Here is a 13,725-nt window from a genome sequence, read left to right as displayed (position 1 = left end):
TAAAACAATGATTACCTAATTACCCCCTTTATGTTTTGTTCATCAGTTGATTTATATTGCTTTTTGCCTTCACCATGTAATAAAAATAAAATTACTGCTCCTCATTTGCTTTTTATGATGTAAGTTGTTAGGAGTAATCATCTTTGTACCCCAATTAGTGACTGTATTTTATGCCATTTGCTTTGTGTTCCTTGTTTTCTTTTTTTTTTTTATTTTTGTGCATTGCCGTTCCCCTCTGAAATGTACTATGTACCCTGAGGGTAAAATAAATAAATAAATAAATAAAAAGCGCGGCCTCTGTCACTAAGGAGCTCTCAAGGGGCGCCATGTCGAAGGATAAAGTGACGTAAAATGAAAGAGGCGACATCCCGAGCGGTAGCGCTAGGCAAAGCGGCAGTTTCGGCGTAGCGTGTCAGGTGGTCGACAGCCACGATAATCCACCGGTTGCCATCTGCGGTCATTGGAAGGGGACCGTAGAGGTCAACGCCGACGCGATCAAATGGCTTGGCAGGGCATGGAAGCGGCTGCAATGCGCCGGTCGCACGTAAAGGTGTCGATTTGCGTCGTTGGCAGTCAGGACAGCACTGCACGAATTTCCGCACAACATTGTACATGCCGCGCCAGTAATAGCGATGGCGAAGGCGCTCGTATGTCTTGAACACCCCAGCATGGCCACATTGCGGATCGTCGTGAAGAGAGGCGCATACTTGTGATCGCAAGCTGCGTGGAATGACCAGTAGCCATCGGCGGCCATCGGCAGCGTAGTTGCGGCGATGAAGCAGTTGATCGCGGATGGTGAAATGGGAAGCTTGACGACGGAGGGATCGAGATACAGGAATGGTGGATGTTCCACATAGATAATCAAGAAGAGAAGCGATCCACGGGTCACGACGTTGTTCGGTGGCAATGGAGTCGAGATCGAGAGATGACAAGGGGTGGACGCATGTGGTTGCGCACGCTGGATCTGGCGGTAAAGGTGAGCGGGAGAGGGCGTCAGCGTCAGAGTGTTTGCGTCCGCAGCGGTATACGACGCGAATGTCGTACTCCTGGATGCGAAGTGCCCATCGCGCTAGGCGGCCAGAAGGGTCCTTCAACGTGGCGAGCCAGCAAAGCGCGTGGTGATCGGTTACTAGATCGAACGGGCGGCCGTATAAGTACGGCCGGAACTTTCCAAGCGCCCACACCAGAGCCAAACACTCTTTTTCAGTCACGCTGTAATTCGTTTCGGCTTTCGTCAGCGTGCGACTAGCGTAGGCGACGACGTATCCGGGCTTTCGTTGAGCGAGGACAGCGCCAAGCCCGACCCCGCTGGCGTCTGTGTGTACTTCGGTAGGAGCCGTCGGATCGAAGTGACGAAGAGTAGGTGGGGAAGTGAGCAGGCGGCGCAGTGTAGCGAAGGCTACGTCACATGCAGAGGACCAGGAGGAGAGGTTCACGTCGCCGCGAAGAAGCTGGGTTAACGGTGACATGATGGATGCAAAATTGCGAACAAAGCGCCGGAAATAGGAGCATAGACCTACAAAACTTCGAAGTTCCTTCATGGTCGTGGGCTTAGGGAATTCCGCGACTGCACGAAGTTTTGCAGGGTCAGGTAATACGCCCTGTTTGGACACGATGTGGCCTAAGATGACGAGCTCCCGGGCAGCGAAGCGGCATTTCTTGAGGTTAAGCTGAAGGCCAGCGTTGGTCAGACAAGTCGAAACGTGCCTGAGGCGACGGAGGTGTGTAGGGAAATCATGGGAGAAAACCACGACATCGTCGAGGTAACACAGGCACATAGACCACTTTAGACCACGTAGTGTATTATCCATAAGTCGTTCAAACGTAGCAGGCGCGTTACAAAGTCCAAAGGGCATGACGTTAAACTCGTATAGGCCATCAGGTGTAATAAACGCAGTCTTCTGGCGATCGGCTTCAGCCATAGGAACTTGCCAATAGCCAGACCGCAAGTCCAGTGACGAGAAGAATTCTGCTCCGTGAAGGGTGTCAATGGCGTCGTCAATGCGCGGCAAAGGATAGACGTCCTTGCGGGTTATCTTATTCAAACGACGGTAGTCCACGCAAAACCGGATAGATCCATCTTTCTTACGCACCAGTACGACAGGAGACGCCCAGGGACTGTGCGATGGTCGAATAACGTCTCTACGAAGCATGTCTTCGACTTGGTTGTTAATGACGCGGCGCTCTTCAGCGGAGACGCGGTATGGTCTTTGACGCAGCGGCTGGTGTGAACCGGTGTCGACGTAATGTTGTACTTGCGACGTGCGGCCCAGTTGAGGTTGCGACACATCGAAAGAATTCCGGAACTCGTGCAGAAGAGCAAGTAGGTCAGCGTGTTCGGCAGGGGTGAGGGTATCGGCGATGGCACTGGAAAATATATCACTGGATGACTCCCCGAGTGCCGACAGGGCATTTGGTGGGTCGCAGCAGTCATCCGGGACGTCAACCAAAGACGAAGAGTCGAGATCTTCCACGCGGCCGAGACATTCGCCTGCAAGCGGCGTGACAGGTGCAGAGAGCGGATTCAAGACGAATATATTGCTGCTGCCGGCGGCGATGTCAATCGTTGCGAAAGGTAGCGGCAGAGCTCTACGACTCGTGAAGACATCGGACGGCGTGAAAAAGACTGTAGCGTCGGTGTGGGCGTTGCAGGAAACAGGGACCAGTGCGAAAGTGCCAGGCGGAATGTCGGTATCCTCACGAACGAGCAGCTTGGGCGGCTGATGAAGAGCGTCAAGTAATGGGGCGTCACACAATGGGGAAAACTCAACTTCGGCGCGTGCGCAGTCGATGACGGCATTATGGCGGGATAGGAAGTCCCACCCGAGGATGACGTCATGCGAACAGGCAGAAAGGACAATGAACTCAACGATGTACAGATTGCCTTCAATGACCACTCTTGCAGTGCAGGCTGCGAGAGGCGTCACTTGCTGCGCGCTTGCGGTGTGGAGCGACAGTCCCGAAAGCGGCGTCGTTACCTTTCGTAATACACGGCAGAGGTTAGCGGCTATGACAGAAACGGCGGCGCCGGTGTCCACAAGGGCAAAAGTACGAACACCTTCAACAGTTATGGCGACCACGTTATTTGGGGAGGAGTGAGGGCTTGGACAGTTCGGAGATGGCGCAGTTCTTGCCTCTTGAACTGCGGCATTTAGTTTTCCTGGTCGGAGGGTCCGGGCCGGCGACGCATGGGGGACAGCGATCGCCGCCGAGGAGATGGTGAGCGCTGCGGCTGGAAGTCAGGGCGGTGAGTAGGGGCATCGCGCGGTGATGGGCCAGGAACGTATTGGAGGAAGGGCTGGCTTCCGGCTTGCGACGAGCGGGCACGGTCGCCGAAAGTTTGGGGGCGACGGCGGCAATAGCGGGCGACGTGTCCAGGAGTGTAGCAGGCGTAGCAAATCGGTCGATTATCAGGCGTCCTCCATGGATTGGCGATTGTCGGTGCTGCCCAAGTGGAAGGATAGACAGGCGGTTGCGTGGGCTGCGAGTGCGTAGTGTAAGGTGGTTGCGGAAGCCTACGCAGAACGTCAGCATACGTGAGGGGCGCGGCTACAGGCTGCACGGCTTGCGCATAGGCGACAGGAGCGGCCACAGGCTCCGATGCAGGCGCGTAGTGAACAGGGCTGGATGGAGGTGGCTCGCGGCGCGCAAGGGGAACAGCGTGGGCAACCTCCTCCGAAATAACAGTGCGGAGCGGGGTGGGTAGGAGTCAATTACGTGTTCTTGTAATTTTGTAATATAATCGATAACTTTTTTGAAACTAACATTCTGGATTATTCAATTACATTTTCTTGCAAATGATTACCGGTAATCAGTAACCTTTTTTTTCCAAAATCAAGTTGTAACCAGTCTTCTACGGCAGTTCTCATGCCAAGAAACATACAACCGCTCTGTAGGGACCCCCCGTCCAACAGGACGGGGGCTCCCTATGGAGCCTATTTGTTCACCTTTACCTTGGCCTTACCTGCAGTGCCCTACCCGAGCGCCAGCAACAGCAAAGGGCGACGCTTCATAGAGGACGTGGGTACTAGCATCGAAGCACTGTGCACCTACAAGCTGGTGCACAAGGTGTTCTTATGTTATAATACATCCCTTCCCTGCAGTGCATGTATTGAGGGAGTGCTCAGTGTAGCAGCTGACCTCTTCACGAGGAAATGTGGATGAATCAGCGAGCACAACTTTGAAAAACAACTCCTGTTGAAAGTTAAAAACGTGTAACGCTTTATCACAGAAGCCACAGTAAGCTTCCAGCCTTCACGCAAGCCTCCTGCCTTATCTTTACCATGCAAGCCACAGTAGTTCGTTGTAGTGTGAGTAAACTTGGTGTTATTGTGTTACGGCAATAAAATTTTGATGCAAAGTAACACAACAGTAATTAACTGCATTTCTGTAATTGCCCAGTTACTTTTCTTGGAGTGTAATTGACCACATCAATTACATTTTAAAGGAAGTAATAGTGATCGTAATCGGTTACTTATTTTCTGAAGCATGTACACTATGGTCCGCTGTTAAAGGGACACTAAAGGCAAATAACATTTTATGTCAGAGTGAAAGGTCGATGTATGACAACTTCTAAAACGGCAATATTATCAACAGCAGTGCCCTATACGTACCGAGAAATTAAGCTAAATGTATCACATGATGAGCGCCACGAGTGGGACATTTTCGAAGTGATCCCGATGACGTATGAGAGTCTGCCTACAATAAATCACTAGTAATCAAACTAGCAGCAATAAAAAAAGAACCTTCCGTGCATCAAAAGACGTAATGAAATGCTGTTTGTTCGTTTCCATTTGATTCATGGAAAAAAGAACCTCTGTGGCGTTGCCATGGGGAATGGCGCGCGTGGTTCAAAGCTTCCGTTTTCGCCGAACTGCGCTTCGCCCGGTGCCCTGCTTCGCTCACACGGTCGCGTCTCAGTGGTAGTTTCGGGATCGCGTACTGCCGCGTGTGTTTTGCGCGCTTGGGAACGTCGCTCTGACAGAAAGTTTGACAAAATGCCGCATGCAACGACGCCGGCACTACGAGCCCTCAGCAGCATACTGCGTTCATCGGGGCTCAAGCCGCTAAATTGGAGCCCAGCATCACGAGCCAATGTCTCGTTGTCAAGTTCTGCGTCCACATCCATAGCGGCGATTGCGGCAAGCTTCGATGGCCGTCGTTGATGCTGTGGGTCCCGCTACTTTCGCTCTGCTGCTACTAGTGTCGGTGGCCGCGCAGTAAGGGCGGGCAACGTTGGGCACGGCAGCAGTGACGTATGAAAGTCTGATTTCAGGCGGGTGATTTGAAGTGCGCTAACGCGATGCGGACCACTTCCTTGGCATAAAAGTAGCACTACGAGGTTTCTGGACCGCTATTTCAACAATTAACGTTGACTTAATATTTGCCTTTAGTGCCCCTTTAAAGGGAACACTTGAATGAGCACCTTTCATATTGTTGGCCCTCTAACAGCAAGTGGTCGTGGAATGATTGATTGTACACGGCACTAATTTTTCAAAAGGATCCATAACTGTTACCCACCAGTGATCTTAAGCAAATCTAAGCGATTATGCCTTTGCAGGAGAGCAAAATTCAGACATGGCCTGCACGCAAGTGTTCCCTTTAACAGTGGACCCGTCTGTACAAGTCTGCTTTCAACACAGTATTCTTACATTTGGCTCGAATTTAACCACTTGGGGTTCTTTGAAAGCAACAAATTATCACCTCATTTCTACCTGGCCGGTAGCAAGCTTTGACCATCCCTTTGGACATACCAGTTCTCATCGGCGCCCACCCATGCACGCTCCTTTTTGCCTTATGTTCACCGCTGTATTCATGCGACCCTCCACTATTATCCATAAGAAAAAGCAGATACTGACCTCGACGACTGGTTCTTAGCCAGCTTCGACCAATAGCTTGCCAGATACATCCGAAATCACTTAGTGAAAGTGTGACATCGACTAAAAGCAAGCATATCCAACATTATCAAGGCACAACCATATGCCACCGGCTAGGCCATCTTTCCGTGAAGTGTCAATGGTAGTGGGCTAGATTTTGCAAAAGCTGGCCACCTCTTCTAATATTATTTATTTTATTTTTTTGAGTCATCAATGTGGCCACCGTGCCACTGCAGTACTGTTGGTGGTTTCGTGAACGGCTGTAGAAAGGGGTCATAACGTAATGTGAGCCTTTCTACATTCGCAGTTAGCAGCGTGATCAGGCCATCGAATGGCAAAGCATTAGAAAGGACTTAATTTAATTTGTTCTGTCGAAAATGCACGTACGCACGTGCTTGCCCGCTAAAACCAAACGACGCGTGCGCAATCACGCTTGCACACACTAACACGAATTAAAGCCAAATTTTTTTTCAACGTCTGTTCAACCAGTTACTTTTCTACCCAGATACTGTAAGGATAAGACGTTCACCCGATGTTATCCTTAAAGGAAATATTTTCAACATTGCAAAATCGCATGGTGAATTTCTTCTTACTGTAGACATTGAGCTGCAGGGAAATAACTTCTTTATGTATGTTTAAATCTGTCACATAAATTTTTCAAAGGTGCCCGGCACTTGTGAACCCTTTGCGTGTGTTATTCTACATGAGCTTTTTATGGCGCTCCTTTGAAGTTCAATGTGTGACCCTGGCCATATGAAATATTGCTGATTTTTACTCCTAGTACTTCTGATTGGGACAAAGACTGGCGAGTTTAAGTCTGAGTGAGTCCGCCTCAGCAAAATTTTGGTGAGTATGAGTCCGAGCGAGTCCGGCTACTGAAAATTTTGTTGAGTCTGAGCTTGAATGACTCCAGTTGACGTAGATTTTGGTGAGTCTGAGTGAGTCTGGTTGACGGAAATTTTGGTAAGTCTGAGTCTCAGTGAGTCCGGATAAGTTATATTTTGGTGAGTCTGAGTTCGAGTGAGCCTGCGTGTGGAAAGTTTTGGTGAATCTGAGTTTGAGTGAGTCTGGTTAAGTTATATTTGGTCTAGTCTGAGTCCAAGAGAGTTTGCGTGAGGAAAATTTTGGTGAATTTGAGTCTGAGTGAGTCTGTGAGGAAAATTTTCATGAGTCTGAGTGCAAGTGAGTTCGGTTGAGGAATATCTTTGTGAGTCTGAGTCCGAGTGAGCCCTGTTGAGGAAAAGTTTTATGAGTTTGAGTCCAAGTGAGTGCTTCAGCAATTTTAGTGAGTCTGAGTCTGAGTGAGTCTTCGCGAAAAACATTTTGCTTGAATGAGTCTGAGTGAGCTCAATTTATTTTTCCGACCTACCTATGCTAGTGGGTGAGGTAGTTTGTAGCTACGGCAATCCATTTATTGCTGGATATTGACATTGCAAATGGTCCCAGCAAGTCCATCCCGATCCGCTGGAACGGTCAACAAGGTGGCTCGATCGGCTGAAGAAATCCTGCTGGTCTTGTCGGCAGTGTCTTGCAGCGCTGACATTCTCAGGATGTTTTGATGCAGTGGGCGACTTCAGCATTCAGTCACGACCAAGAATATTTCTCCTGAATTCTTGCGAGCATATGTGAGAAATTGAGGTGTCCAACAGTCACCAGGTACACAGGCACAGCCTAGTGTGCTGTAATGAAACTTGTCAGAGCTCAGAATATGGCTTTTAGGCACTGGATGACATGCATAGCTTTAGATTCATCTTGAGCACTGCTTAAGCATGTTTAGTGTCAGCTACAGTAAAATAAAGCTTTGTTCATGCGCATCTACTGGGAACTCTGCAAATCTACGCATTGAACGGGAGTATGCAGTAGGTAGATACTGTAGACTGGACCTCTTTTAAATGAACTTGAAGGGACTGTGAAAATTTGTCTTATCAGGAGTTTGGCATATCAGAAGTGCCTAAAATAAAGGCATGCTAACATGCCAAGTATGTCCAAATATGTTACTCTTACGCATTCAAGGAAGTAGACTTACTTTGGGTGTGAAATGACAAGAAATAGCATTTATTTGGCTCAACTTGATAAAAAACTACATATTCAAGTACCATTTTTACTGGAATCAATGTGCACCCAGCTTACTTGGGTTCAAAATGCAAATGCCATGTATTGTTACCAGATTTCAAAAATAAAACTATTACATGCCTCTATGTTGACGATTTGCCTTTAAACCATGGGAAACTTGCTCTCCTGGCAGTTCATCTTTTTCTGTGATTGTGTTTTGCTGGGCTTAGGACCACTTCTGTATATGCCTCCATTGTGTATCGTTACCTTGACAAATTCAGTCTACATGGAGCTTTTGAAGAAAATCTGCCAGCTTATCTTTTAGCAAAATGGGCATTTGGGTTAGTTGGTATGTGTTCACCTTGATGCAAAAAGGGGGGTCGCACCAGTAGACTCTGACAAAGGAAAACAACGACAACTTTTGGGCTTGTCGTTTTCTTCCTGTGTCTGTGTCTGTTGGTGACCCCCCTCCTGCTCCTTTTTTTTATGTTCTAGGTCCGTATATCTTTGACCCATAGTAACTTTTCTAGTTGGCGTGCAGCTGAAGTTCTCCCTTTGCGCTATTCATGGTTACAGGCCTTGGGCACACGAAAAAGACATAGTTATATGCAGCATGCATACTATATTCAGTTATATTATAACTGGAGTTCACCTTATTTGTGTATCCCGACATGCACCTCTGCTACCAAAAAATAAATGCAGTGCAGTCTACTTATAACTATACCCAAGTGCCAAGGAAATCCCATCGTTATAACCGATAATTGTTATAGGCGGATTTTGTAATGAAACAGTGCTAGAACAGGACGAAGACGAGAGGACAAAAGCACGGCGCTGACTAACAATCATATTTTATTGCATTTGCATGCATGTCAATATATACAGGGAAAACACAATCGGTATACACATCGGGGAACAAGATATCGCTGTAACATTGCCAAATCAGCATTTTGAAAGATACATCATGTCATTTTTGCGAAGCGATAGCTGCACTGTGCCGACACAACAGTCTCCACTTTTCTGGATGCAAAAAGCCTGAAAGATATTACGTCGGCCATGATGTTCCGACGTCCCATCTGTGGCGAAACGTAAAATGGAGGCACAAAGCACGGCGCACACAACAGGCGAGTGAGCGAGCGAGCGGTGCGAGCCAACGTTGGTGCGACCGAGCGCGCGGACGAGGCCAAAGTGGTGGCTCTGGGAGGGGAGTTGGAAGAAAAGCTCCTCTTCCTCTCGCTTCCTCGTAAGCAGCGCGGTCATCTCATTTTCTGATGGGGTGGACGGGGTGCGAGGCACATCGTGGTGCATGCCGTTGACACCATCGGCACGGAGAGCCACTTTCGGCGTGCGCCGTAGTCGGGTTCAGTCGCTATATCCGATATCGCAGCACTGGATCATTGTAATAAGCGGTTTATTTTACCATAGAAAGCATACAAAAGTGGACACTGCCATCGTTGTTCATCGTTATATCCGATATATTGTTATAAACTGTATCGTTATAAGTGGACTCGAATGTAAATGCAATGTTACAGTAAATGTTGCCTCAAGTACCTGCCACAAGGCCTTTTTGTACTTTTCACCAAAGCTCGAAAAAAATTGCTGTTCTCTCACACGACCATCTGATAATGCCCATTGTAACCTTTCCTAGTCGACGTGCAGCTGCCTTTGCGCTATTCATGGTTACAGACCTCGGGCACACGAAAAAGACGATGCAGTTAGATTCAGCGTGCAAAATGACTTTCCTCTGTCGTGCGCTTTCATATTGAAAGTGATGCACCACCATTTAAAATGGCTTCAGTGGGAACAGATGTGACACATGCAAGCCACCGTCGTACACAAAATGAACCTATGCAAACAGAATGTGCTCCGTCGCCATTGTATGATGGCAGTGACACTGTGCCTGATCCCTCTGACGGGAGGCTGCTATACAAATACATGCTCTAAACCCATTCGCAGCTTCATATAGACTCACTTCGCGAATGTTCAACATACCTTAACTTTTGTTCAAATGGATTTAGAACATCCGTTCTTGTTGTGTTGCCTGCAGTTCTCATTTTGGATTATTGTAATACAATTATGCTGATATACTTTGTAACTCCTTCGGTTTAGGAAAAATGATGCTCCCAAAAAGGCACATGGAATGTGTTATGTTTAAAAACTACAAATTCTTCTAGAAAAATGATTGTGTATTTGAAATTGCCACACAGCTATGCATTAACTCAGCAAGTTTCATCAAAATTAATTAAATGTTAAAAAAAGGCAGTGTTTCCCTTTAAAGTGTGGATGTATTAATGAAGTTTTACTATTGTAACCAGGACAATATGAAATGACTCACCCTATAGCCAGTATAAGAACTTGCCTCTAGATGATTACGTACATTTAATGACAGTTTGCAGACTGAAATGTGCACCACACCACACAACTGCAATTGAGTAAAGTGAGACATCAGTGGGGACGCAAATGATCTTGCACTGTGTGTCGTAAGTTCTGCACACCACAGTTGCTCGAAACCAAAAGTGCAAGATTTGCAAGTTTGATTAGAGCATTCGAGGCAGTAGCCTTTCCTATTAAGCAGTATAATAAGCCAAGTTGTTGTGCCTGGTCAATTATTTTGTGCTAGCTACCTATTGTTTATAGTAGCGAATGATGACAAGAAAGCAGAATGCCATCAGTAATGTTCTTACTATCTTAATTATTTATTCCAGTATGAAAAGAAGCATGTACACTAATTGTCCTGGTTGCTTATTATCTTTGTGTTGATTAAGCTAATTTTGTGTAGGCGTTCGTGTAAACTCGAGTAAACCAAGTGACTTATTTCTAAAGCAACTTTAATGAGCTCTTAGATGGCCACGTTGGACATAATTTGGGTTCGTTTTCTAAATACAGTTTTGGAAAATGCCCGATCTGTTTCTGCGCAGGAGCCTGGCGTGCAGCCAGCACGAGCTGACAGTGTCCAGTCTGGGCCTCCTGGCTGCCTGCCGCAGGCGTCAGCAGCTGCTGGGTTTGTTGCGTTCCCTGCACCTCATCAAGGCTCTGGTCAGTGAAGGAGGCCCATGATCTGCTTCTGCAGTGCGACAAGCTGGCGGGCTGGGAGAGTTGGTTAAACGTTTAGCAGCTGTTTAGGATCCGCTCAACTGGGCAAGCACCGTTTTGTTTGATAGGTGTGCTCGTCTCACTCAGTGGGAATCTATGAAAGAATAGCAGGGTGAGAAATATAGACAGCTTGTGAACACGTTCATTACTGTTAACAGAGTATTGGATGCCTTGAACAGCAGAGTGTTGCTGTGGACCACAAAGAAAAAAAAGCGAAACTGAGGAGCACAGATTTTTAAAAATTACCTATATTTTCAATGGACAGGTAATAATATCCCAGACAGCATAGTGGAAATAACTGTTATATTTAAATTGATATAATGAAAATAAAGAAAATGAAAGTGGGTGAAAAGACAACTTGGTGCTGCATTTGGAAAGGGATGACTAACTCGTTTATTATCTTTTCAATAAAATACAATAATGATCTTTGCTCACCTCGGGGAAGTTCAGTGACGAAGCTGTTGCTGCTACAATATGGTGCACTTATTTGATTATAAAAGACGCCTCTTATCTATAATAATGTACTTGGAAATGACATGCACATTTTTTAAACAAAATCGTGAGAGGCTCCCCTTATTGACATTCAACATTCTTTAATTCTAATTCACACATCACTGTGTCTGCTACCATAGGTCGGCAAAAAAATTGGAGCTCACTCAGACTCACTCATGAAATATTTTTTGCTGTGAGAGCTCACTCGGACTCAGACTCACCAAAAATTTCCTCAACCGGACTCACTCGGACTCACACTCACTAAATTTTTTCTCAACCTGACTCACTCTGACTCAAACTCACCAACAAATTACTCATCCGGACTCACTCAGACTCAGACTCACGGCTTCACTTGAGTCTGAGTGAGCCTGAGTGAGCCGACTCATGAGTCCGTCGGCGTAAAATTAGCGTTTTTGATCGTGGTGTCAAATCTTTTTAATGCCAATATCTTACATAATAGGTGTGTACGATACACCTTTTGATCTTGAACCTTCAAATACGACATATCATATATAAGATATCATCACCATTATCATATTATCAATCCAGTAAGAACATGTTTATGAAATACGCGACTCACACGAGATATCTTTATCAAAAACTTCAAATGAGACAGTTTTTGGGGGAGGTCATGGCACCCCTTTCCTTAACTCACGCCTCTGATCAATAAATACTGAGGTGGCGCATGAATGCTGGTGTTCTAAGATAAGTGTAAATAGATTTGAGTATAAACATAAGCCGATATAAGGCTCATAGTAATGCTCAAGATGAGTAGATACGACCATAAGTCGGCAAGAAAAGGTGGAGCTCACTCGGACTCACTCAATAAATATATTTTGTGCTGAGATCTCACTCGGACTCAGACTCACCAATATTTTCCTCAACTGGACTCACTCGGACTCAGACTCACTAAAATTTTCTTCAACCGGACTCACTCAAACTCAAACTCACCAAATTATTACACACCAGGACTCACTCAGACTCAGACTCACGGCCCGATCTGAGTCCGAGTGAGTCTGAGTGAGTCGACTCATGAGTGAGTTTGCCGACCTATGGCTACATCAAAGCTTTATGCTTGGTGTTAAGTAGTATTTATCTGCATCTGCATGGGCCTCCTATACACAATAGCACTGGGCCCCACTATTCGGCTTAGCATTCAGAATGGATCGGGACAAGGCGCTTGCCACAGATGCAAGGCACTGGGGGCGAACTTGCTCCCAGCAATCCCTTAACGGGAGCCGGAAGATGGCATTGTGTGCACTCAATAGAGAGAGTGCCTCGTGCGCACTCCTTGTCGGGCTGAATCCCACTGCGGCCAAGAACGTCTCCACCACTGCCATCCAAATTGGTTTGTGGAGAAAGTGGTTTGCCCTTGGCTGTTCGCAGTGTCCAGTTGCAGATTACAGGGAGAGGTACAGGAACAGCAGCATAGACCATGCAGAAGGTGCACTTCAATCCCCACGACATGTACACCTATGTGTGTGCCCAGGCCATTTGCATCTCACATAAGAACATAAGAAGCCCACACATGTGTCAAGAGAACTGATCAGAAGAGCCTTGTGTGCCACATCAGACAAACTAGGAAATCTAACCCATTCACAAGTGGCCCATTGTTGATTTCAAAAACCATGAAGCCTAAAATTTTGCTAAAAGCTAAAGATGAACATAAAAATGGAACATTGATATTGGGGATTGTTTGGCACTGTAGTACGCAGACATTTTAGTATGAAGCAACTAGCTTGCCCAAAAAGTACTTCTTGTGAACATGTAATAGCTAATAACATGTAAATAACATGACAAAAGAATACTGGCTTGCACTTTTAATTATTGTTTGTTTCTCGGGGCCGCAGCAACACAACGCCATAGAGAACAGCTCTGAGTAATTGCCAGTAAAAGGTTTAGATATGAGTGATTAGATTGGTACTTGTTATTATGCAACGCTTGCACGTGTGTGTAATTAAAGGACTGAATAAAGTTAATATGTATCAATTTTTATTATCCTCACTTTAACTTGTTTGCAGCAAGATATTCCTGAAATACAGGTAGTTTCTGCGATTTGCCAAGTTTGTGACCTTTTTCTTCAAAAGTGCTTCGACAAGCAAGGGAAATAAAGACACATAAGATTGTGTTTCACTTGTTCTTTGAAAGAAATAAATATTGTCACCAAGAAGTGCACCATTTTTTCCTTAAGTTCGCTCAAATTTCAGAAGTTGCA

The 13,725-nt window shown here is 46.3% G+C and overlaps 1 protein-coding gene across 2 annotated transcripts in view; it reads left to right on the top strand.

Annotated features, from left to right (window-relative positions):
• The window catches only part of LOC119386472 (syndetin), a 212,124-nt gene that overhangs the window by 56,837 nt on the left and 141,562 nt on the right, over nt 1–13,725 (top strand). For both annotated transcript variants that reach the window (XM_049413147.1, XM_037653754.2), the window contains exon 6: nt 10,844–10,961. In XM_049413147.1, the coding sequence (XP_049269104.1) occupies nt 10,844–10,961 (118 nt within the window). The remainder of the gene's footprint in view (nt 1–10,843; nt 10,962–13,725) is intronic.

This window comes from Rhipicephalus sanguineus, chromosome 3 (genome assembly GCF_013339695.2).
Source record: "Rhipicephalus sanguineus isolate Rsan-2018 chromosome 3, BIME_Rsan_1.4, whole genome shotgun sequence".
NCBI lineage: Eukaryota > Metazoa > Arthropoda > Arachnida > Ixodida > Ixodidae > Rhipicephalus > Rhipicephalus sanguineus.
The sequence above is the reverse complement of the archived record's forward strand: the minus strand, read 5'-3'. Positions and strand labels throughout refer to the sequence as shown.